The sequence below is a fragment of the Oncorhynchus clarkii genome, chromosome 2 (assembly GCF_045791955.1).
Source record: "Oncorhynchus clarkii lewisi isolate Uvic-CL-2024 chromosome 2, UVic_Ocla_1.0, whole genome shotgun sequence".
NCBI classification, from domain to species: domain Eukaryota; kingdom Metazoa; phylum Chordata; class Actinopteri; order Salmoniformes; family Salmonidae; genus Oncorhynchus; species Oncorhynchus clarkii.
This window is the reverse complement of record NC_092148.1, coordinates 59,337,179-59,363,972: the sequence shown is the minus strand read 5'-3', so window position 1 is coordinate 59,363,972 and position 26,794 is coordinate 59,337,179. Positions and strand designations below refer to the sequence as shown.

The 26,794-nt window shown below is 42.4% G+C and overlaps 1 protein-coding gene across 2 annotated transcripts; it reads right to left on the bottom strand.

Annotated features, from left to right (window-relative positions):
- Positions 1–149: 149 nt before the first annotated feature.
- LOC139381824 (protein spire homolog 2-like) lies at positions 150–20,720 on the bottom strand. Of its 2 annotated transcripts, XM_071125622.1 has the most exons (15): positions 20,021–20,720; positions 17,802–17,845; positions 17,217–17,594; positions 17,026–17,100; positions 15,118–15,282; positions 14,857–14,943; positions 12,374–12,494; positions 5,435–5,601; positions 5,112–5,328; positions 3,818–3,927; positions 3,552–3,689; positions 3,396–3,463; positions 3,153–3,180; positions 1,695–1,792; positions 150–1,269 (listed from the first exon to the last, which is right to left on the bottom strand). In XM_071125622.1, exons 1-15 carry the CDS (start codon positions 20,313–20,315, stop codon positions 1,026–1,028), a joined length of 2,235 nt encoding a protein of 744 aa, XP_070981723.1. In that variant the 5' UTR covers positions 20,316–20,720; the 3' UTR covers positions 150–1,025. The 2 variants fall into 2 exon arrangements, with proteins under 2 accessions (XP_070981723.1, XP_070981732.1); XM_071125631.1 differs by lacking the exons at positions 5,435–5,601; positions 12,374–12,494 and having other exon boundaries at positions 920–1,269; positions 20,021–20,394.
- Between the last annotated feature and the right edge of the window lie 6,074 nt (positions 20,721–26,794).

The following is a 26,794-nucleotide window of genomic DNA, read 5'->3' as shown; positions in this document are numbered from 1 at the left end:
ATCTAACAAAGCTTAAGATCTTCACATGGTCACTCGCGGTCAACAGGAAAACTAGGCTTCAACAGTTATATAAAAATATACAGTATAATGCTTACTTAGCCTTCTATGGAAGGATGGACAGATCCACACTGTAGACATAGTACTTCATGGTTACATTAGATTTATTGCAGTTGAGGTTTACTTAGTGTTTAGAAAATTAGAGCAGATCTCACAGGACCATCGAGGGTGAGAGAGGGGGCTTAAATGTAATTCTGAAGCAGCAGAGATAGACGGCTGGGGTCCAGTCCCGTGTGGTGCCAACAGGAATGGTCTCTCTCAGGATCTCTTTTACCCAGAACTGACCTTTACTAGTCCTCTCAGACCCGGTTACATTCAAACAGTCGTACAGACAATGTCACCATGCATCATTAAGTTGGACCACAGACAATCCTAGCACATTCCAACAACTATTGTCATAGTGAAATATCTCTTCTATTGAGCTTGCCATAGTGTTATTTTAAATTCCAGAAAAAAAAATCCAGTGTTCTAAGAAGGTGTGTCATGGCAAGGTGCGTTTACAGTTAAAATTTGTTATTTTGGTGTTTCACAACTACAACAAGGCAACTAGGGAGCTAAATGTTTAGTCTAAACTAAACTCTTGGCTCCTACAGTAGATACAACTCCTTTTACCAATCATCCGTACCTCTTCCTCTCTCACCTATTTCCTCCTCCCTCTGTTTTGCCTCCCTTCTCTGCTTGCCCTCCACTTCTCCCGTACGTCCTCTATCTCAGTTTCAGCTGTGCATCAGACCAGTGAGTGAAGTAATCACTGCTGTGATGAGGCAGACTTATTGTTGTTCCTAGGCCATATCCTCCTATGAACCTCCACAGTGGAGTGGGGGAGGAACAACCCTTAACAAGCACTTCAGCAGGAGGAGGGGATACTTGCAGGTTAGGGGGAATGGTGGGGTATTTGAGTAGGCTAGTCGTGCAGCACAGGTGCAACCCTGTTAAGGAGGCGCAGGAAAAACCAACAGTCAATCTATTCACTTGTTCTTCCTCTTCAAGGTGGGCGGATGTGGTGACGCATGAGGTTGGGGGTGTGTCTTGGGCGTAGCACTCTCCCTCTTGGGAGTGTTGTTGAGGATGTCCAGGCTCTTGCGACTGGACGAGATGACATCAGCCACAAACTTGGTGCAGTCCACACAGACATCCCGCAGGCTGCAGCCATGGGCGTACAGGTGGGGGAACTCCTCCTCCACAGACCGGCGGGAGAGAGTACGCAAAGATCTGTGGAGAGGGAGACAGGTGTTATAACCCTTCAGTGTAGTGCTCTGAGTATATAACATGACCAGGAACACTCTGATCAGGTCGCATTGGCCTGGAGTTTTTCCCGGTCAGGGCCCATGGTTTGGAACAACTCTAGGCCCTACCCATCTATAATGGCCTAAAGGGGGACATTAAAGACTGACTGCGGAGTAATCAGATGGGTAAATATTACATAATGGCTACTTAGAGATCTGAGTGAAATGGAGGAGTTACATAACAAATGGTGAGAGATCTAGAGGATGGCAAGTGATTGGATTAAGCATGTGAGTTACTATTGGCTGGGGTGAGCAAAGACGTCCTCTGCTGAGGTAATGAGATCCAGTTCAGTGGCCATGAAGTAACTCAAATAGACTGAAATAGATACTGTACAGGTAAACAAGACTCACTTGTAAACCTCACTCTTGCGACCATGGCTCTTTGGGCTGCTGTGAAAGCCCACAGTGTAGACTGGGATGTGGGCCATCTTCTTGGAAGGAATCTTCATCTGTGGCAGAGGGTGAGGGAAAATAGATAGTTAAAATGGGCATGGGTGAGGAGGAAGAGGAAGAGGAGTAGGACGTTTGAAGAACTGAGAGAGATCATATATCTGCAGGAGAAAGTGAAGAGGAAATGGCAGACTTAATAAGATTAGGAAATATGAGAAGACAGAGCTGCGAGAATGAGGGAGAAACAATGTCACAAAACATCAACCTCAACAGAACCTCAAAGCACAATCACAAACTATACTGAACAAAAAAATAAACACAACATGTAAAGTGTTGGTCCCATGTTTCATGAGCTGGATTATAAGAACCAAGAATGTTCTATATCACAAAAAGCTTATTTCTCTGAAATGTTGTGCACAAATTTGTTTACATCCCTGTTAGTGAGCATTTCTCCTTTGCCAAGAAAATCCATCCACCTGACAGGTATGGTATATCAAGAAGCTGAATAAACAGCATGATCATTACACAAGTGCACCTTGTGCCGGGGACAATAAAAGGCCACTAAAATGTGCAGTTTTGTCACACAACACAATGCCACAAATGTCTTAAGTTTTGAGGGAGTGTCCAATTGGCATGCTGACTGCAGGAATGTCCACCAGAACTGTTGCCAGATAATTTAATGTTAATTTCTCTACCATAAACTGCCTCCAACGTTGTTTTAGAAAATTTGGCAGTACGTCCAACTGGCCTCACAACCGCAGACCATATGTAACCACACCAGCTCAGTACCTCTACATCCAGCTTCTTCACCTGCGGGATCGTCTTAGACCAGCCACCCGGACATCTGATGAAACTGAGGAGTATTTCTGTCTGTAATAAAGCCCTTTTGTGGGGAAAAACTCATTCTGATTGGCTGGGCCTGGCTTCCCAGTGGGTGGACCTATGCCCTCCCAGGCCCACCCATGACTGCACCCTTGCCGTCATGTGAAGTCCATATATTAAGGCCTAATTAATTTGACTGACTTCCTGATATGAAATGTAACTCAGTAAAAGTGTTGAAATTGTTGCGTTTACATTTTTGTATATATTCAGAACCATGAACTTACAAAACAGAACAACACAGCAAAGACAAACCACAATCTCACACGACAAACTACAACAGCCCAGACCTAAAACCTATTTAGCACAGAAACACAAATCCAAATGGTTTGATGACTGACGTACAAATTAAAATAATTGACATGATTAAAAGCACATAATAATATTATGAGCCACCACAGAATATATTTTGCTCGTCTAAAGATATATACTGTATATTGAATACAAACCACATTAGCAGAAAGAACTGTGAAAACATGACACATTCCAAAAACATGAATTTGCATTTACACTGTCAAAGAGGAAGGGGCTGTAGGATACCTTTGCACTGCAGGATCCACAGACAGACCTGAAGGAGAGAGAACCACAAGGACAGAGCTAAGAATCCCCTGAATTACACTGCCAACAAAACATATGGCGCTATTCAATCAAACCCACAATGGAATGTGAAAAAGCAACATTCTTCTTGTTTTTCTTGACCAAGTTTAAATGAATTGAATATGGCGTTATTTCAAAAGGCGCATGTACTAATGTAACACTACATACTGTGTAGTGTTTACTGACCTTTTACAGAGCAGGCAGGTGGATGGCCAGGAAAAGAGGGGAAATTTAATTCTGCAGCAACAGCACACCTGGGACACATACATATACAATCAATAAAATCTCGCTCATAAGGCTTTGAGAGAACAATATGAAAGGATATGATGTAACTGCCTGTACCTTGCCTCTCCTCAGATTGTAATACAGTTCCTTGTTCTGGAGGTACTTCTCCATCTCTGCTTTCACCAGCACACGACGCACATTGATGACCTCATCGACTGTTAAGGCAAGACTCTCCACTGGGTGACTGAATTCCTCCTTCTCAGGGATATAAAAAGGGGTTGAGTAGGTAGATAGGAGATCACATAGATTAGTCAGGTCAGGTTAAAGTGGAGCACCCAGGGGAAGCAGTGTGGAGAGGTGATCAAAGACAATGGGCCACTCACCATCCACTTGGGTTTATAGCCACCCCGAGAGCTGGAGCCAGTCTCTGCCCCTTCTGTGGTCTCATCCACTGAGCTGAGAGAGATACGGGCAGGGGAGAGGGGCACCCAGCCTGGCACAGGAAGAGAGAGGGAGGGAGGGAGGGAGGGAGGGAGGGAGGGAGGGAGGGAGACAGGACGAATAGGAAGAAAGCTTTGAATCACAGTCCATGATGTTCTTCTATTGAGTCAGAGCTCTGAACATTTAAAGCTGTAGGCTAAAAATGAGCTGTCAATGAAATAAATGAGTGGTGACATCTACTGTTTTTATCTGTTTGTTTTTGGTGGAGTATAACGCATGCAGGAACAGTTGCAAGAAGATCACAGCAGATCCTTTTTTGACATTCAAGAGGGGAACTAAATTGGGGTCGGAAGTATTAGTAGTAAGACTTTGTATGTGATGTAACCTCTAAGACTAAATAAGTGCCAATGCTAAATGTAAAGGAAGCAGGAGCGAGGACTAACCCTGTGACATGGCTGTAGACTCCTATGGGGTTTAACCACAGCCAAGTCTTACGATTAGACCAAGGACCAAACAACAGCAGGCTAAATGTAGGCTAATGTAAATCAGCTGCTCATCACTACATTTTGGACAAGTCTGTGATGAGAAGCGGTTGACATTCCCCTAAAAGAGTGGCGACAACTCACTGAACCCCCATTTGTTTTTTTTCTCTCTTACTATGGTCAAAACCAGGTCAAAACCAACTCGGTCGGCTTGTGGTTACAGAGTCCGCCCTGAGATTGGAAAGTTGAGAGTTAAGGGGATAGATTGGGGGTAAGGGCCTCCATTCTGGCTAAGGCTTGTGTAAGGAGATGGAGAACTTACTAACTAACTATGGTCAACACATCTCCCTCGTCTCACCAATCAAGGGGCGTAAGAAATCAATCAAACCCATTAACTGTTTTCCTCCTAGCATTTTATGGATCTAGTTCTTATCTGTACAGCTTTATAAGTTTATTATATCCATCGTGAAGCCCTAAAACAAACTCTATTGCATTTTATTTATTTATTTACAAAAATTTAACAGTTTACACCAATGTGTTTTATTTGCAATTATATGATTTTTTGGTCAGGCTTGCTTTTCAACATAAATACATATTTGACATGACAAAAATACCAAAATATCTGTTTCATAAACTGATTACAGTAATTAGCTTAATGACTGGAGCTACAGTATCACATGAATACAGTAAATGTCTCCCTCTGTTGACCAAGACCTGAAACTGTCTGCAGTGAAAGGAGGCTCAGCATACTGACCTCTGTGCGTGGGGGGTGGCCCAGCCCCTGAGAGCGTGTGTGACCGTGGTCTCTCCCCCCTCCACAACACAGCCCTTCCCAGATGGGCGGATTCGGACAGTGAGGGGAGAATCTCCCCCCTGAGCTCAGCCAGGTCATGTTCAGAGAAGGAGCGGTCCCGTTTCATGGATGTGGGAAAACTCTCAGCCCGGCAGAGCTCTCCTGGAGACTCCTCATCCTGCAGCAACAACAAGACAGGAGGAGGAGGAAATGGAACATGACTTCTTGTGTGAGAGGCTTAATTGGTAGATGGTGTTGTAGTTATCTTCTCTCTTTCCTCTCACCTCCAAAATACTCATCTCCTCCATCTCCTGAAGAGTAGGAGCTTTGAGCAGAACACGAGGATGAGATGGGGGGCGGGATCTAAGCTCTGAGACTGACAGGTCAATGCAGGAAGTAGATTTGAAATCACACGGGAAGGTGGGTGCCAGACAGGGCAAGGAGCCAAACGCTGGGGAATGAAACACAAAACACAAACACTGAACTCTCAAACACATTTAGAATACATGCCACGCTAGGTAGATGCTACGTGTATGGGTCGTTCTTGAATCGCGGTGGTATTTGCAACCATGAAAAACACTTAAAGGACAAATAGTCCAATCAAATTTTATTTATACTTATGGGCCCTTTCCAACAATGCAGAGAGAAAGAAAATAGATAAATAAATAATAATGAGGGAAATAAGTATTTGACCCCTCTGCAAAACATGACTTAGTACTTGGTGGCAAAACCCTTGTTGGCAATTACAGAGTTCAGACATTTCTTGTAGTTTCTTGTAGTGGTTACCAGGTTTGCACACATCTCAGGAGGGATTTTGTCCCACTCCTCTTTGCAGATCTTGTCCAAGTCATTAAGGTTTCGAGAGTGACGTTTGGCAACTCGAACCTTCAGCTCCCTCCACAAATGTTCTATGGGATTAAGGTCTGGTGACTGGCTAGGCCACTCCAGGACCTTAATGTGCTTCTTCTTGAGCCACTCCTTTGTTGCCTTGATCGTGTGTTTTGGGTCATTGTCATACTGTAATAACCATCCATGACCCATTTTCAATGCCCTGGATGAGGGAAAGAGGTTTTCACCCAAGATTTGACGGTACATGGCACCGTCCATCGTCCCTTTGATGCGGTGAAGTTGTCCTGTCCCCTTAGCAGAAAAACACCCCCAAAGCATAATGTTTCCACCTCCATGTTTGACGGTGGGGATGGTGTTCTTGGGGTCATAGGCAGCATTCCTCCTCCTCCAAACACGGCGAGTTGAGTTGATGCCAAAGAGCTCCATTTTAGTCTCATCTGACCACAACACTTTCACCCAGTTGTCTCTGAATCATTCAGATGTTCATTGGCAAACTTCAGACAGGCATGTATATGTGCTTTCTTAAGCAGGGGGACCTTGCGGGCGCTGCAGCATTTCAGTCCTTCACGGCGTAGTGTGTTACCAATTGTTTTCTTGGTGACTATGGTCCTAGCTGCCTTGAGATCATTGACAAGATCCTCCCGTGTAGTTCTGGGTTGATTCCTCACCGTTCTCACGATCATTGCAACTCCACGAGGTGAGATCTTGCATGGAGCCCCAGGCCGAAGGAGATTGGCAGTTATTTTGTGTTTCTTCCATTTGCGAATAATCGCACCAACTGTTGTCACCTTCTCACCAAGCTGCTTGGCGATGGTCTTGTAGCCCATCCTTGGAAAGCTCTTTGGTCTTGGCCATGGTGGAGAGTTTGGAATCTGATTGATTGCTTCTGTGTACAGGTGTCTTTTATACAGGTAACAAACTGAGATTAGGAGCACTGCCTTTAAGAGTGTGCTCCTAATCTCAGCTCATTACCTCTATAAAAGACACCTGGGAGCCAGAAATCATTCTGATTGAGAGGGTCAAATACTTATTTCCCTCATTAAAATGCAAATCAATTTATAACATTTTTGACATGTGTTTTTCTGGATTTTTTTGTTGTTATTCTGTCTCTCACTGTTCAAATAAACCTACCATTAAAATTATAGACTAATCATTTCTTTGTCAGTGGGCAAACATACAAAATCAGCAGGGGATCAAATACTTTTTCCCTCACTGTAGATATGTACATATAAAATGAATAAAGTGCCTAGGCAACAGGATAGATAATAAACAGTAGCAGGGGATAGATTGATGAGTAAAACAAATAGTTAGTGCATAAAGGGTTTAATGCAGATAGTCCTGGTAGCTATTTGGTTAACTACAGTGGAGGCTGCTGAGGGGAGGACAGCTCATAATAATGGCTAGAACGGAGCAAATGGAAGGGCATCAAACCATGTGTTTGATGTTTTTGATACCATTCTACTTATTCTGATCCAGCCATTACCACAAGCTCATCCTCCCAAATTAAGGTGCCACCAGCCTCCTGTGGGTAACTATTTAACTAATTATTTTCACAGTCTTATGGCATGGGGTATAAGCTGTTCAGGGTCCTGTTGATTCCAGACTTGGTGCATAGGTACATCTTACAGTGTGGTAGCAGAGAAAATGAATCTATGAATAGGGTGGCTGGAGTCTTTAAATATTTTTAGGGCCTTCCTCTGTCACTGCCTCGTATAGAGGTCCTGGATGGCAGAGAGCTCGGCCCCAGTGATGTACTGGGCCATACGCACTACCCTTTGTAGTGCCTTGTGGTCGGATGCCAAGCAGTTGCTATACCAAGCGTTGATGCAGTGGATCAAGATGCTCTCAATGGTGCAGCTGTAGAACGTTTTGAGGATCTGAGGGCTCATGCAAAACCTTTTCAGCCTCCTGAGAGGGAAGAAGCTTTATCGTGCCCTCTTCACGACTGTGTTGGTGTGTGTGTACCATGAAAGATCCTTAGTGATATGGACACGGAGGAACTTGAAGTTCTCGACCAGCTCCACTACAGCCCCGTGAATATGAACGGGGGAATGCTCGGCCCTCCGTTTCCTGTAGTCCACGATCAGCTCCTTCGTCTCACTGACGTTGAGGGAGAGGTTGTTGCCATGGCACTACACTGCCACGTCTCTGACCTCCTCCCTATAGGCTGTCTCATCTTCATCGGTGATCAGGCCTACCACCGTCGTGTCATCTGCAAAATGAATGATGGTGTTGGAATAGTGTGTGGCCACGCAATTGTGGGTGAATAGGGAGCCCTGGGGGGCCCCACTGTTGAGGGTCAGTGTGGCAGACGTGTTGTTGCCTACCCTTACCACCTGGGAGCAGCCCGTCCGGAAGTCCAGTTGCAGAGGGAGGTATTTAGTCCCAGGGTCCTTAGTTTACTAATGACCTTTGTGGGCACTATGGTGTTGAACGCTGAGCTGTAGTCAATGAACAGCATTCTCACATACAGTGGGGGAAAAAAGCATTTAGTCAGCCACCAATTGTGCAAGTTCTCCCACTTAAAAAGATGATAGAGGCCTGTAATTTTCATAATAGGTACACTTCAACTATGACAGACAAAATTAGAAAAAAAATCCAGAAAATCACATTGTAGGATTTTTTATGAATTTATTTGCAAATTATGGTGGAAAATAAGTATTTGGTCAAAATACTTTGGTCAAAAACAAAAGTTTATCTCAATACTTTGTTATATACCCTTTGTTGGCAATGACAGAGGTCAAATGTTTTCACACACTGTTGCTGGTATTTTGGCCCATTCCTCCATGCAGATCTCATCTAGAGCAGTGATGTTTTGGGGCTGTTGCTGGGCAACACGTACTTTCAACTCCCTCCAAAGATTTTCTATGGGGTTGAGATCTGGAGACTGGCTAGGCCACTCCAGGACCTTGAAATGCTTCTTATGAAGCCACTCTTTCGTTGCCCGGGCGGTGTGTTTGGGATCATTGTCATGCTGAAAGACCCAGCCACATTTCATCTTCAATGCCCTTGCTGATGGAAGGAGGTTTTCACTCAAAATCTCACGATGCATGGCCCCATTCATTCATTCCTTTACACGGATCAGTCGTCCTGGTCCCTTTGCAGAAAAACAGCCCCAAAGCATGATGTTTCCACCCCCCATGCTTCACAGTAGGTATGGTGTTCTTTGGATGCAACTCAGCATTCGTTGTCCTCCAAACACGACGAGTTGAGTTTTACCAAAAAGTTATATTTTGGTTTCATCTGACCATATGACATTCTCCCAATCTTCTTCTGGATCATCCAAATGCTCTCTAGCAAACTTCAGATGGGCCTGGACATGTCCTGGCATAAGCAGGGGGACACGTCTGGCACTGCAGGATTTGAGTCCCTGGCGGCGTAGGCTGTTACTGATGCTAGGCTTTGTTACTTTGGTCCCAGCTCTCTGCAGGTCCTTCACTAGGTCCCCCCGTGTGGTTCTGGGATTTTTGCTCACCGTTCTTGTGATCATTTTGACCCCACGGTGTGAGATCTTGCGTGGAGCCCCAGATCGAGGGAGATTATCAGTGGTCTTGTATGTCTTCCATTTCTTAATAATTGCTCCCACAGTTGATTTCTTCAAACCACAAGCTGCTTACCTATTGCAGATTCAGTCTTCCCAGCCTGGTGCAGGTCTACAATTTTGTTTCTGGTGTCCTTTGACAGCTCTTTGGTCTTGGCCATAGTGGAGTTTGGAGTGTGACTGTTTGAGGTTGTGGACAGGTGTCTTTTATACTGATAACAAGTTCAAACATGTGCCATTAATACAGGTAACGAGTGGAGGACAGAGGAACCTTTTAAAGAAGGTCTGTGAGAGCCAGAAATCTTGCTTGTTTGTAGGTGACCAAATACTTATTTTCCACCATAATTTGCAAATAAATTCATTAAAAATCCTACAATGTGATTTTCTGGATTTTTTTATTCTCATTTTGTCTGTCATAGTTGAAGTGTACCTATGATGAAAATTACAGGCCTCTCTCAGCTTTTTAAGTGGGATAACTTGCACAATTGGTGGCTGACTAAATACTTTTTTGCCCCACTGTAGGTGTTCCTTCTGTCCAGGTGGGAGAGGGCAGTGTGGACTGCAATAGAGATTGCATCATCTGTGGATCTGTTGGGACAATATGCAAATTGGAGCTGGTCCAGGGTGTCTGGGATGATGGTGTTGATGTGAGCTGGGATATTTGGTGTCACTTTTACCTTTTTAAACATGCTGGCTGGAGTTTTACTGTTATCTATTGCCATGGAAGGAGAGTTGTGACATAGGCCGAGTGGGACTCTGTTAAAACGTATTTCATGGCTTTCAAAGCATTTCATGGCTACAGATATGAGTACTACGGGGCGTAGTCATTTAAACAGGTTTCCCTGGTGTTCTTGGGCACAGGGACTATGGTGGTCTGCTTGAAACATGTAGGTATTACAGACTGGGTAAGGGTGAAAATATCAGTGAAGACACTTACCAGTTACACATCATACATGTTTTTGTTTTATATTGATCTGTTTATCAATGATAAAACATAATGCAAGTCCTTTATACTGCCAGACTTTATGTTTATGCATTGTTTCAAATCATTAAGAGTGTATTGATGCACCCCTGCATCAATCTAAGTAACATAATTTGAAAAATCCCAATCAAAATCTGTCAGTTTAAGCTGAATATATCTTTCTTTTGCCTGGGCACATCCACATGTGCGGTGGAAGGTGGCCGAATTACAGCGGTGTTTGTCAGACCATGACAAATCTCGAAAATCGCTCTCCTCATGAAAACAAAAATAAGAAGTTAAACGTGTCCAAAAAAACTATTTCCTGAGCTTTCTTAAAAACACTTCAATACTTTATTCCTCATGATTTATTTTTTGACTGTCTTTCCTGCCATTTATGAATGTGTTATTCAATGTGTTTCTATGGGCTATAGTAGTAAAGGTCAAATTCAAGGTATGAACATCTTAAAACAACTCCATAGGTTCGTTTTTTTAAAGAAAAAATATATATAAAAAGCATTTCGCTACACCCTCAATAACATCTGCTAAACACGTGTACGTGACCAATAAAATTTGATTATATATTTTTTAAAGGATTGATGACCTTGGTGTTATTACTCCTCCTGGAGTGTTACTACTACTCCTGGAGTGTTACTACTTCTCCTGGAGTGTTACTACTCCTCTTGGAGTGTTACTACTCCTACTCCTGGAGTGTTACTACTCCTCCTGGAGTGTTACTACTCCTCATGGAGTGTTACTACTACTACTCCTGGAGTGTTACTACTACTACTCCTGGAGTGTTACTACTACTCCTGGAGTGTTACTACTACTCCTGGAGTGTTACTACTACTTCTGGAGTGTTACTACTACTCCTGGAGTGTTACTACTACTCCTGGAGTGTTACTACTTCTCCTGGAGTGTTACTACTCCTCCTGGAGTGTTACTACTCCTGGAGTGTTACTACTACTCCTGGAGTGTTACTACTACTCCTGGAGTGTTACTACTTCTCCTGGAGCGTTACTACTACTACTACTGGAGTGTTACTACTCCTCCTGGAGTGTTACTGCTCTGGAGTGTTACTACTACTACTCCTGGAGTGTTACTACTCCTCCTGGAGTGTTACTGCTCTGGAGTGTTACTACTCCTCCTGGAGTGTTACTACTCTGGAGTGTTACTACTCCTGCTGGAGTGTTACTACTCCTACTGGAGTGTTACTATTCTGGAGTGTTACTACTCCTGCTGGAGTGTTACTACTCCTGCTGGAGTGTTACTACTCCTACTGGAGTGTTACTAATCCTCCTGGAGTGTTACTAATCCTCCTGGAGTGTTACTACTCCTACTGGAGTGTTACTACTCCTACTGGAGTGTTCCTACTGGAGTGTTACTACTCCTACTGGAGTGTTACTACTCCCCCTGGAGTGTTACTACTCCTACTGGAGTGTTACTACTCTGGAGTGTTACTACTCCTACTGGAGTGTTACTACTCCTACTGGAGTGTTACTAATCCTACTGGAGTGTTCCTACTGGAGTGTTACTACTCCTACTGGAGTGTTACTACTCCTACTGGAGTGTTACTACTCCTACTGGAGTGTTACTACTCCCCCTGGAGTGTTACTACTCCTACTGGAGTGTTACTACTCTGGAGTGTTACTACTCCTACTGGAGTGTTACTACTCCTACTGGAGGCACAATGTTATCATAACGGTAAAAAAAAATTAAGTCATTAAGCTACCATATTAGTTGATTTAGAATGGGAATATATTTCAATTTAAAAAAATCTACAAAACTGAAGTACATTTTTTCCAAAATGCCACCATAATTGAAGAACGACCCATATAGTTCTAAGTGTTAATGCACTGGCAGTGTTGCCCATACATCTCTTGGAGCCGGGTGAGTCCACAGGCTTCAGTTTGCGCTCCTGTTTGATTTCAGCGAGGAAGCGTTCGTGAAGGGACTGCTGCTCCTGAGGAGGAGGGGCCAGGTTGCGCTCTGACGCCTAGCATGCAACACAACACAACACACAGGTAGACTGAGAACACAGGAGAAACAAACACAGACACACAGGACCCAGTCTCAGACTGTGTCTCACTGACCAGTCTATGCACAAGGTACTGGCACAGTGCAGTCACATCAACAGAAGGGTGATCGCATTTAAAATACTCAAATGCGGGATGATTTCGCGGCACAGTGTAGCCTTTTCTTGTCACCCCGCTCATGGTGTAGTGCTAATGACATCATAATTTCTTAAATTTGGATCGACAGATGTAGCCTATTGAATATCATTCTAGAATATGCATAAAATGCATCCTCCAATTGACATACTGTGTGGGCATATACCCACATACCCTCAAACACCAAGTTAGCCATACCTCATTTTCAAAATAGGCCATCATCACTTTCTCGTAAATGAGAATTCTTCACGTTTTACGGCGAAACGTCCAAATCTGCATTGAGTTACTGTTTTGTGAGCACATTAGAGCAGTGTTAACAAACTTTATAGCCTTCCTGTATTCTGGTTCAATCATGGAAGTCCAGAGCGGACATATGAATAAAACAATTTAAAATCCCTCATTTTGACATCACAAAATACATTTCTTGTGATTGGGACATAAACATTTTTTGTTGTTGAGATCACCAGATCAACTATAAATAGGAGTGGACTTATTGATGAAAGATTGACAGTATGGCTGGGGAGGCAGAGCCCACGGTGGATCAGCACATCCATTTTGATTTTGATTAAGGATTAACCCAGGTAGAATTTGCATTATGTCTGTCAGTTACAGATGGCTTCCAGTTTTGGCTCCAATACAATACCATTTTAAAGATGTAAAAGTACAGTTGCACTACTATTTTAAACGGATTGAATCTGGAATGTTCAGTGCAAGAAAAGTTACCACAACTGTGGTTGCAGACTACCAATGAAAGTTAACGAAAGTTTACCAGTCTACCATTATAGATTTATTTTCATCTCTTTAATAGGGAGAGTTGGTAGTTGGCCTGTCAATAGCAGCAAAAACAAAGTTACAAACAACAATTAACAAGTAGTACAGAAAAATATAAATAGTAAAACAGGTGAACTGAATCACATGTTGAGGTTTCTAAATATTACAGTCTATTTGTCATTTCAGCCATAAATGGTGGGCAAAATGTTGTGGTGCTGAAGGACAGCTCCACCATTCATCCAGCTATAAAAATCAGCTCACTGACCCGACACATACTGTAACATGTGCAGTTTGTTTGTAATTTGTAATTCCTCAGTATGCCATTGTTTGCCTTTCATTGCCAGAGCTTTGATATGAAGGCCCAGGCCTATACACTAGCACATGACTACCTACAAGAGATGTGCCCTAATGAAAGGTCTTAGATCTTTGCAGTCTTTGGTCCACAATGACACTGCTGTCAATCTACCATCAATACGTCCACTCCTATTTATAGAGTTTATCTCGTGAGGTCAACAAAACAACTTTTGTTATGTCGTGATCTTGAGATAAATAAGTCTTGATCTCGATATAACGAGTGTCACGTTCGTCGTAAGCATCGGACCAAGGCGCAGCGTGGTATGCGCAGATTCTTATTTATTTAAAGAATGAACACTGAACAAATTAACAAAATAACAAAATGAAACGTGAAGCTATATAAACGAGTGCTGACAGGCAACTACACATAGACAAGATCCCACAAACACCAAATGGCTACCTAAATATGATCCCCAATCAGAGACAACGATAAACAGCTGTCTCTGATTGAGAACCATATCAGGCCAGCATAGAAATACAAAAACCCCTAGACCTACAACAACTCTAGACATACAAAAACCCTAGACAATACAAAAACTAGCGTCACCCACGCTAGTCACACCCTGACCTAACCAAAATATAAAGAAAACAGGGATAACTACTGTTAGGGCGTGACAACTTTTCTTTATTCATATGTCCTCTTTGGACTTCCATAGTCCTCTCCAAGTTTAGCTGGAATTTAGCCCGAAAGGATTTTAAAAATTTGATTGGTTTATGATAGGTCTATGACATTGCCTATGTCTCGTCTTGCGCTACACATAATATCAGATCTCAATAACAATTGGAGAAGTGTTTAACCTCACCAGTACTACATCCTTATTATATACATTTGTTCATAAGCCAACGTGACTGCAAGAGACAGGTCGGAATTTCTAACTGAAATATGGGACAAATGAACTTTTTTTTTCTACCAAATTAATGGTGTTTGAATTTGTTAATAAAATGCAGGACATGGTTGTTTGGTTGCGGGAAAAAGGGACAAAATGCAGGACTGTCCCGCACAATCCGGGACATGTGGTCACCCTAGTCAACAGAATAAAATGTAATTGAAGGGACACTCACTGGTTTCAGTGGAGGGCGAGACCTGATGAAGTCCAAAATAAACTCATGGGCATTTCTTTTCACTCGTGTGGGGATGTCACCATCTTCCTACAGAGAGAAAATGAGTGAGGGCTGGGAGATACATACAGGAGAAATAACTACTGTCATACATTAATCACTAAATTTCCCATGAAAATGGGTTGAATTATAGGTTGCATAATTCTGTGTTAATTCTGTCTAATCCATTGATCAAGAATCTATCAGTACCAATACCCAGCTCACCATGACTTTCCGCAGCTGGAACTTGCGGGTGCGGATGTCCTGCATGAGCATCTCAAAGGGAGTGAGGCTGAACTCAGTGGGCAGTGTGTCAAACTCATGCTCCTGCACCTTCTTCAGTTTCACCCCCTGTCTCAGCTCCTTCATCAACTGGACCCAGAGACGAGTCTGAAATACACATATACAGTGCCTTCAGAAAGTATTCATACCCCTTTACTTTTGACATATTTTGTTGTGTTACAGTCTGAATTTAAAATGGATTCAATTGAGATTGTGTCACTGATCTACACACAATACTCCATAATGTCAAAGTGGAATTATATTTGTAGAAAATGTTCACACAAAAAAACATTTAAAAGCTGAAATGTCTACGGTCAATAAGTATTTAACCCCTTGGTTATGGCAAGCCTAAATAAGTGTTGGAGTAACAACGTGCTTAACAAATGACATAATAACTTGCATGGACTCATTCAGTGTTCAATAATAGTTCTTAATATGATCTCTGTACCCCACACATACTATTATCTGTAAGGTCACTCAATCGAGCAGTGAATTTTAAGCAAAGATTCAACCACAAAGACCAGGGAGGTTTTTTAATGTCTTGCAATTGATAAATGTACATTTAAAAAAGTACAAAAATGACAGACGTTGAATATCCCATTGAGCATGGTGAAGTTATGAATTAGGCTTTGGATGGTCTATCAATACAGAGTCACTACAAAGATACAGGCGTCCTTCCTAACTCAGTTGCAGTTGAGGAAGGGGGAAAAAAGCGCTGTGTACGTAGAGTTCCACGTTTAATTAATTGAAACTCACCAAAACAATAAAGAGCAACGAAACGTGACGTTCTGTAGAGCTCACAGGCATCAACACAAAAACATGATCCCACAAAGCCCAGTGGGGAAATGGCTGCCTAAATATGATCCCCAATCAGAGACAACGATAAACAGCTGCCTCTGATTGGGAACCATACCAGGCCAACATAGAAATAAATGCACTAGATCACCCACCCTAGTCACACCCCGACCTAACCAAAATTGAGAATAAAAAGGCTCTCTATGGTCAGGGCTTGACAATTGTAGTTACTCCACAATACTAACCTAAATGACAGAGTGAAAAGAAGTGAAAAAAAGAAGCTTGTACAGAATACAAATATTCCAAAAGATGCATTCTGTTTGCAACATGGCACTTAAGTAATACTGCAAAAAATGTGGCAAAGAAATTAACTTTTTGTCCTGAATACAAAGCGTTGTGTTTGGGGAAAATCCAACACAACACATCACTGAGTATCACCTCATATTTTCAAGCATGGTGGTGGCTGTTAAGGGTATGCTTGTCATCGGAAAGGACTAAGGAGTTTTTTAGGATAAAAAGAAACGGAACACAGCTAAACACAGGAAAAATCCTAGAGGAAAACCTGTTTCAGTCTTCATCCCAACAAACACTGGGAGACAAATTCCCCTTTCAGTAGGACAATATCTTAAACCACAAGGCCAAATCTACATTGGAGTTGCTTACCAAGATGACAGTGAATGTTTCTGCGTGGCCTAGTTGCAATTTTGACTTAAATCTGCTTGAAAGTCTATGACAAGACTTGAAAATTGCTGTCTAGCAATGATCAACAACCAACTTGAAGAATTAAAAAAATAATAAATAGGCAAATATTGTACAATCCAGGTATGCAAAGACCTTAGAGACTTACCCAGAAACCCTCACAGCTATAAACCCATTTTAATTCCACTTTGTAAAACAATCAAATTTGGAAAAAGTCAAGGGGTGTGAATACTTTCTGAAGGCAGTGTCACACATAAGCCCTCATGTACCTCGCACACCCCATCAACCCAATGAAAGAACATATCCTCACCTACACACACAGTGACACAGACAACACACACAATCCCTGAATCTCACCCAGTCTGTGTGTTTCAGTGCATCGATCTCAGCTTGATCTTCCTGAGGATCCTCTCCATTGATCTTCTTCAGCATCTACAGTGAAATGATAATACACTGATGATAACACAACTATTCAGTTAACAATTACTTCAGAGCTTTACACATGACGGCTCTGTAATCTTTGATACAGAGACAAATCGGGAACATACCTCCTTGGCATTTCGGATTTTGATCAGGAAGGTTTGCAGCTCAAGAGTCTCAACGAACAAGGCTCTGCACACAGCCTGGTAGTGCTCCGGAGCAAGAGAAGGGTTTGCCAATCTGGAGGTGCACAGCGTCATCACCTGGCTGAATGTACACACTGGTCTTATAGCCCCCTTTTCTCCCTCCTCTTCCTCTTCCTCCTGTCCACTGTAGCCCTCATCTGTTGTTCCGTTGCCACCGCCGGAGTCAGCCTGCAGGCTATGATTTCCTCCTGCCATGCGCTCAATGAGCCGCTCCAGCTGAGGACTCAGCTCCCGCTCCTCACTGTCATCCAGTCCCCAGTCTAGGGCCTGGTAGATGGCCACGCCCAGAGACTGAACCAGCTGAGGAAACAGAAGCAAGTGATAGAGGAAATAAATAGGACTGAACAGCTGGAGACCTTGAGGTGGAGGGAAAAGAGCCAGCTCCAAATACGGAGACCGGCACAGCAGACGTGTCCTTATAGTTGATAAAAGAGGGAAAAGACTGCCATTCACCTATGATTGTGGGTTGTATATTACAGGGTGGGGATGAGGGGTTCAGAAACTCACCTGGCGCTCTGTGATTGGTGGAAGGGGAGGTCCATCTGTGTCATCTATGAAGACAAGAAAGTAGGCATGCAGCTGCATTACCTTGGCAACAAAGTGTTTTATGCCTGCTCTCCTCCCTGACATGGTCTGGAAATCTCCATTAATTTCACAAATTTTTTATACAATATATTCTGTGTTGATCTGAGAAATATTGGCTTCTTAGATCTGAAAAAGGTTATAACTCCCTAATATAGTGTTGGGTTACTTTGCATTTCTTGGGTCTAAATATGAATAGAAAATATGATATACAGAAGAAAATACAGACAAGATGCATCATTTTCCCACCTTTGATCCCTTTATGGCTCTAGAATGCGCATTTTTCATTTCACAGTCATTACATTCTATATATCTCATGTGCTGCATTCACAACTCAGCTAGCCAGTAGCGGCTCAGTTTTCTGTGTGTACAGGGAAGCGCAGGGCTCAGATGTCATTAATGACACCTGGGAGGCCTGAAACTACACGTTCAGCACAGCAGCCCTGCAGAACCGGAGACTGGTGGAGAGGCCTGGGTGAGGGGTCAGTGCTGCTCTTTCTGTCCAGAAGAAAGCACTGAAAGCAGGGCCAGGTCCAGAGAAACAGAGACTATCTAAATATATCTGTGCCGTGGGCAAAGAGTCTGCCTGACACAAAGTGGTAGTACTGTTCTCTTTCAGGAGGGTGAAGACATTTCTATTCAAGCCCATCAGAAGCAGAGTAATAGATCCTTTCTGAACCATAAGACAGGTTTCATTATGGCCGGTCAGGTTCATGTAACCAATGACACAGACAGCGTCTCTGAGAGAACATGGAGTCTTTCATCTTGTGCATGTCTGGTGATGATAGTTTGGCTGCGTTTAGACAGGCAGCCCAATTCTGATATTTTTTTCACTAATTGGCCAATCAGATAAGCTCTGAAAAAGATCTGAATATAGAGAGAGTGAGATTACTAGTGACCTCACCAAGTCCAATCCAAATAAAGATACATCAACTTCCTGGTGACCTCATTCATAATCAGTATAAAACACACCCTTAGTAGGCTAACATTAACCCTTAACCAACAATCCCTGTAGCCTACTTCATTACTCACTCATTTGCCAGGGTTAAGTAATTGTGATGACCAGACAGGTTGTGATGTGTGATGAAAGTTCAGAACAACATATGTATTCAACTCTACCCATACAGACCAACTGCATCAATAATGCAATACAATTGGGTCATCAGCAAGAACACATGTACCATACATATGCAGTAATATCCTTTTGTTGAGCCCATTAAATTGACTGACTATCTTCTGTAAATGGTCCCATAAATGTAAACAAAAACATCCAAGAAACACCCCTCCTAAGTAAACAACTCCCAAGACGAGATGACCACAGTGACGCTGTAGTGAGCTATCAATACTGTCTCTGTTATTAATTGTGATTTACATTGTTCTTTATATACTTTTGTCGTTGTTCAATAATAATAAAAACGACAAAGTATTTATATATTCGGGCCTATACAACTCTGTCTCAGCAACTGATCTATAGCCTAAACTATTGGATGAATTATTGTCCAACTTGCAAAGTAACCTATTTAAAATGAAATAGAACATTAGCATAATGCTAAGATGATTTCATATTGTTCTCTACTTTTTGTGTAATTTCCATGCCCTTAATAATATTGCAACATTTCGTAATCTACTAGCCTACTATCTCTTTCCACTCCCAATTGTATCCTTTATTTTATCATGCCATGGCCCAGTTAGTTACGCCAGCAACTAACTATAGTTTTTCTTTGGGCCCTGAGCCCATAGTACACCCAGGTATTTTCTTGGCATCCAAAGGGATCCTTTAACCGAAACACTTGTGAATGGTAAACAGATTACAAATCTGCACAATATGTCTAAACCTTCTGTATCAAATCGATACATGGGGGAATTCCACAGTAACAATAATTGCCAATCCAAGCCATCCCTGTGTGGGGAGGGAGTGCGACTGACGCATTTATTGTAAATTGCCCATTCAAAACAATATACCATGTTGCAATTATAGCCTACAAATAGGGAATCAATAGCCTATCAAATTCATTGAGCAATAGCTGAAAAGCCTATAATAAATGATATTGTAGGCTACAGTTTAGATGAAGGTATTTTGGTGCAGCACATGGCAGTCAGGAAGTTAGATAAATAAATAAGATGAGCTAACAGAGCTCTCTTACCTGATTCTTGCTTTGGGGAAACCGTCCCATCCCTGAGTAGGAGTATAGAGGACGGGTCCTTCACCCAGTAAACTCCACCAGTCACAGTGGCCGGGCGCGGCACTCTCAACCAGCTACAGCATTGATAACACATCGCCCAAGCCTGCTCCTCGTTTATGGGCTGCTCGTAGGATTTCAGCACTTCTTCAAGAGACAGTTCTCTGGGGTCGCTCAGGTCCCGCGCCTCTGCCCGGTCCGTGGAAGCAGACACCCTGGAATCTCCATCCTTGGCGCTTCTGTTTGTTGATCTGGCCATGACTGCGGTAGGCGACCGATCCCATTACTCCGCCGGCTCGGAGGCCATTATCTGTTCCCGCCGAGTTCCTTCCTTCCCCACAGCACGCTAACTCAACTGCCGCAGCTGCGAGTTACCATAACAGTAAACGAAAGCGATCTTTGATCTGCATGAATTTCAATCAGTGCCGAAAGGAGAGGAGGCGGAAACCTTACGCCAGTGTCGCAATCAACCTGCAAGGAGAAAAAGGGGAAAACTTGTTGAAAATGTTTGACCAGCGACCGACCATACGTGGTAAACAATGATGAAGAGATATATTCATCTTTAAAGCTTATTGTTATTGAGAGAATAGACCATAACCTTAGGTTTGACAGTCTGGTTCCCCAGAATTTTGGCTCCACTGCAGCGTATCCCAACAGCCGCTGTGCTCCGCCCCTGTCTCACTCATCCAGAGCATCATCCAACCAACCCACAAAATATTGAACCCACCATCCTATCAAAGTAGGCTACAGGGCGATCAACAGAAGCAGTGCATCATGCAGAAACTCATTCATGACATTCAACCCATATGTAGGCCCAAGGAAACAATAGCCAGCTGACTACAAATAAGAGCTTGGAAAGGGTTTATAAGTAGTTATAGACTGTTCATCATTAGTTAATATAGGATAGTGTAGTTTATAAATAAGTAATAACCTTGTAATAAGCATTGCTTGAAAATGTCATTCATTGACTACAGCTCAGCATTCAACACTATTGTCCCCTCCAAGCTCAGGACCATGGGACAGAACAACTGGACTTCCTGAGGGGCTGACCCCAGGTGGTAGGGTAGGCAACATCACCTCTGCCACACTGACCACACTGAAGGTAGATATAGCATGATTTGACGTCATTTCATCTGTGGCCAATGACCTTGAGCCTTCTTGGATGGGCACTTCTAATGTAAATCTATGGCTGAGCTTCAAACTCATAAAAGACACACCCTTGTCCACTTCCCTCGCCTTATGATCTTGGGAGAGTCCCTGCAGCCATATTTGTCGTCGGTCCAAATGATTAGCCAAGAAAGGGAAGATTGCAATGTAAGCCCCTCAGCCCTCGTTTTTAATGGAGTTTGCGAGAGTATAATTATGTTCACTTCGGGGCCTGAAACGCCCCATAATTCAATTCCCTTTGATTGTACATCCGCTAAGAAAAGTCAGCCAAAACGTAAAACCTTCACGTCAATATGGATTCCTTCCTCCCTCACCCCTTGCCCTGCAAGTGTAAACTCGTCAGACGTCATGATACGTCATCAGAAGTGTCCACTTAATTTGAGGACTGAGGGGAGAGGGTGTGTCTGTTAAGTGTTTGGAATACAGCCTATGTCAGCATCCAAGGGGTCTTGAACTGCCTAGCTCTCCCTGTAGATTCTGTGGTGAGGTAGTGTCCCCATGAGTGACAGAACACTGAGCATATCACAGCACAATTAGAGAAGATTACCAATGCCTCCGCTCTGCATTTTCCACTGGCTGCCCCTCTACCTCAGAAAGTACTGAGCTAGGCTGAAACACCTGCATTTTGGAGCTGCCTTACTCCAGGAAGCAAGAAAGAGACCATGTTTGTCCCAAGGATCCCTGAAAGCAAGGACAATCGGAAATCCCACTCATGCACAAGGAGCGTTCTTTGCAGGTCATGGCCAGAAGGGATCCAGGTTTTGTCCGAATTCACCTTTCATAGCAAGTTTTGAGAACTTGTGCAGCAGGTTTGGATAAATCACCTGGTAGGTTGGGAGAATTTGCACTATTGCACTATTTGCACTATTGGTTAGAGCCTGTAAGTAAACATTTCACTGTAAGGTCTACAACTGTTGTATTCAGCGCACATGACAAATAAACTTTGATTTGAAATAGGTTAAGGTTTGGAAAATGGTTAGCTAATATGAAAAAGAAAACACTTTTAATGTACATTTGACAAAAGCTGGATTCCATCTAGACATGACAGTATTTTCGCACTGCTCCGGAACTCAAAGTCCTTTTCCCTATTTCGCTAAAAATCGCTCAGTGTTCACAGAAAAAAAAGAAACTGCTGCTCCAAATTCACCCCCGTAATTTTTTTTTTTATAAAGATAATTTAACAAACACCCCATCTACTTTCGTGACAGTACCTTTTGGTTTTGAAGTAGGCTATCGTAATAAGAAGCTTCAACATTTCAACATGTAGGCCTAGTAGGCTATAAAACAAGGACCTACAGTGCATTCAGAAAGTATTCAGACCCGTTGAATTTTTACACATTGTTACGTTATAGCCTTATTCTAACATTAATTAAATAAATTGTATTTCTCAATCTACACACAATAACCCATAATTACAATGCAAAAACAAGTTTTTAGAAATTGTTGCAAATTTATGAACAAAATTAAAAACAGAAATACCTTATTTACATAAGTATTCAGACCCTTTGCCATGAGACTCGAAATTAAGCTCAGGTGCATCCTGTTTCTATTGTTCATCCTTGAGGTGTCTCTACAAGTTGATTGAAGTCCACCAGTGGTAAATTCAATTGATTGGACATGATTTGGAAAGGCACACACCTGTCTATATAAGGTCCGACAGTTGACAGTGCACGTCAGAGCAAAAACCAAGCCATGAGGTCAAAGGAATTGCCCATAGAGCTCAGAGACAGGATTGTGTCGAGGTACAGATCTGTGGAAGGGTACCCAAAAGATGTCTTCAGCATTTAAGGTCCCCAAGAACACATTGCCCTCCGTCATTCTTAAATGGAAGAAGTTTGGAACCACCAAGACCCTTTCTTGAGCTGGGCGCCTGGCCAAACTGAGCAATCGGGGGAGAAGGGCCTTGGTCAGGGAGGTGACCAAAAACCTGATGGTCACTGAAAAAGCTTCAGAGTTCCCCGGTGGAGATAGGAGAACCTTCCAAAAGGACAACCATCTCTGCAGCACTCAACCAATCAGGCCTTTATAGTAGAGGGGCCAGACGGAAGCCACTCCTCAGTAAAAGGCACATGACGGTCCCCTTGAAGTTTGCCAAAAGGCACCTAAAGGCCTCTCAGACCATAATAAACAACATTATCTGGTCTGATGAAACCAAGATTGAACTCTTTGTCCTGAATGCCAAGCATCACGTCTGGAGGAAACCTGGCACAATCCTTACGGTGAAGCATGGCTGTGAAAGCATCATGCTGTGGGGATGTTTTTCTGCGGCAGGGACTGGGAGACTAGTCAGGGTTGAGGCAAAAATGCACAGAGAGATCCTTGATGAAAACCTGCTCCAGAGGGCTCAGGACCTCAGACTAAGCAACCCTAAGCACACAGCCAAGACAACGCAGGAGTGGCTTCGGGACAAGTTTCTGAGAAGAGTGGGAGAAACTCCCGAAATACAGGTGTGACAAGCTTGTAGCGTCATACCCAAGAAGACTCGAGGCTGTAATCGCTGCCAATGGTGCGTCAACAAAGTACTGAGTAAAGGGTCTGAATACTTATGTAAATAGGATATTTCTGTTTTTTTTATTATAAATTAGCAAAAATGTATAAACCGTTTTTGCCTTGTCAATATGGGGTATAGTGTGTAGAATTCTATTTTCTATTTTAGAATAAGGTTGTAGCATAACAAAATGTGTAAAAAGTCAAGGGGTCTGAATACTTTCCAAAAGCATATGGTAGGTCTAGGCTATAACAGATACCTTCCTTCTTTCTTTGCATGGGAAAAATGTGGCCGTTATAAAAAATAAAACTTTATATATGACTGGAGACATCATAATCTTTTATTAACATGACAAATTAAAGGATAGCCTAGCTATTCTGCTGACAGTGACAAATATATTAATACAAATTACGTTCTCCATATAATAGGCCTACTAAAAGGGGAGACACAAATATAATACGACGTCCATCTAAACTGGAGGAAGAAATGATTGTCCCCAAAAAACTTGAGTAGCGCTAAACAATGATAAATAGTGAATAAATACACGCTGTAGGCACTCACCAGGGATATTGCCAATGCTCTCTGCTTGTGACAATTTGATAAGCTATATTAATGCTCAATTAAGTTGTGAATTTTGATGACTAAAAGACAGATTAGTCCTTTCATTGTCTTCTATTTACAGCAATAACCATTTGCTTTCCAAACTATGTTTCCCCCAATTGTATTTTGAAATATTGTGCCGCTGCCTTTCCTTCCAACTATAGGCAATGCGATTTAAAACAATCCACAATACATTTGTTTCAAATAAGCTAAATAGGCCTATCTTCTGTGGCCAAGTCATGATTTAGTAGCCTATTTTGAATGCTTTTATTTATTTCTGTATAGACAGAGGAGTAGGCGAATAAGGCTATTTGAGTTTGACAATTAAATTTACTTTAGGAAAAGCTTCCCCTAGCTTTATGGATGCACCGCCTACATTTGCATATTAAAAATGTAACCACACATAACCTCCATTTGCTATTCCAGTGCAGGCTACAGATACGTTGTTTATGTATTTGTATTTATTATGGCTCCCCATTAGTTCCTGCCAAAGCAGCAGCTACTCTTCCAAAATGAAGGCAGTTTGTACAATTTTAATACATTATAATACATTCACAGATTTCACAACACACTGTGTGTCCTCAGGCCCCTACTCCACCACTACCACATATCTACAGTACTAAATCCACGTGTATGTATAGTGAGTATGTTATCGTGTGTGTGTGTGCCAATGTGTTACTTCATAGTCCCCGCTGTGTTTTTTTAATCTAATTTTACTGCAGTTACTTGATGTTGAATAGAGTTCCATGCTCTATGTAGTACTGTGTGCCTCCCATAGTCTGTTCTGGACTTGGGGACTGTGAAGAGACCTCGTGGCATGTCTTGTGGGGTATGCATGGGTGTCCGAGCTGTGCGCAAGTAGTTCAAACAGACAGTTTGGTGCATTCAACATGTCAATACCTCTCATAAATACAAGTAGTGATGAAGTCAATCTCTCCTCCACTTTGAGCCAGGAGAGATTGACATGCATATTATTCATATTAGCTCTCTGTGTACATCCAAGGGCCAGCCGTGCTGCCCTGTTTTGAACCAATTGCAATTCCTTTTTTTGGCACCTGACCACACGACTGAACAGTAGTCCAGGTGCAACAAAACTAGGGCCTGTAGGACCTGCCTTGTTGATAGTGATTTTAAGAAAGTAGAGAATCGCTTTATTGTGGACAGACTTCTCCCCATATTAGTTACTACTGCATCAATATGTTTTGACCATGACAGTTTACAATCTAGTGTTACTCCAAGCTGTTTAGTCATCTCAACTTGCTCAATTTTCACATTATGTATTACAATATTTAGTAGAGGTTTAGGGTTTAGTGAGTGTTTTGCTCCAAATACAATGCTTTTAGTTTTAGAAATATTTAGGGCTAACTTATTCCTTGCCACCCACTTTGAAACTAACTGCAGCTCTTGGTTGAGTGTTGCAGTCATTTCAGTCGCTGTAGTAGCTGACATGTATAGTGTTGAGTCATCCGCATACATCGAAACTCTGGCTTTACTCACAGTCAGTGGCATGTCATTAGTAAAAATTGAAAAAAGCAAGGGGCCTAAACAGCTACCCTGGGGAATTCCTGATTCTAACTGGATTATATGCTTCCATTATGCTTCCATTAAAGAACACCCTCTGTGTTCTGTCAGACAAGTAACTCTTTATCCACATTATAGCAGGGAGTGTAAAGTCATAACACAAGTTTTTCCAGCAGCAGACTATGATCAATAATGGCAAAAGCTGCACTTTAGTCTAAGACAGACCCCACAATCATTTAGTCAGCAATTTCTCTCAGCCAATCATCAGTCATTTGTGTAGGTGCTGTGTTTGTTGAGTGTCCTTCCCTATATGCATGCTGAAATGCTGTTGTCAATTTGTTTACTGTAAACTAGCATTGTATCTGGTCAAACACAATTTTTTCCAGAAGTTTACTACGGGTTGGTAACAGGCTGATCGGTCGGCTATTTGAGCCAGTAAATGGAGCTTTACTATTCTTGGGTAGCGGAATGACTTTAGCTTCCCTCCAGGCCTGAGGGCATACGCTCTCTACTAGGCTTAAATTGATGTGGCAAATAGGAGTGGCAATATCGTCTGCTATTATCCTCAGTAATTTTCCATCTAGATTGTCAGACCCTGGTGGCTTGTCATTGTTGACAGAAAATAATTTGTTCCTCTTCCACACTGACTTTACGGAATTCAAAAGTACAATTCTTGTCTTTCACAATTGGGTCCCATATGTATTTGGATGTGTAGTGTTAATGTTTGTTGCAGGCATGTCATCCCGAAGTTTGCTTATCTTGCCAATGAAAAAGTCATTAAAGTACTTTGCAATATCAGTGGGCTTTGTGATGAATGCGCTGTGGGCCATTCTAATCAAAAATAATTCCACACACACTACCGGTCAAAAGTTTTAGAACACCTACTCATTCAAGGCTTTATTTTTACTATTTTCTACATTGTAGAATAAAAGTGAAGACATCAAAACTATGAAATAACACAT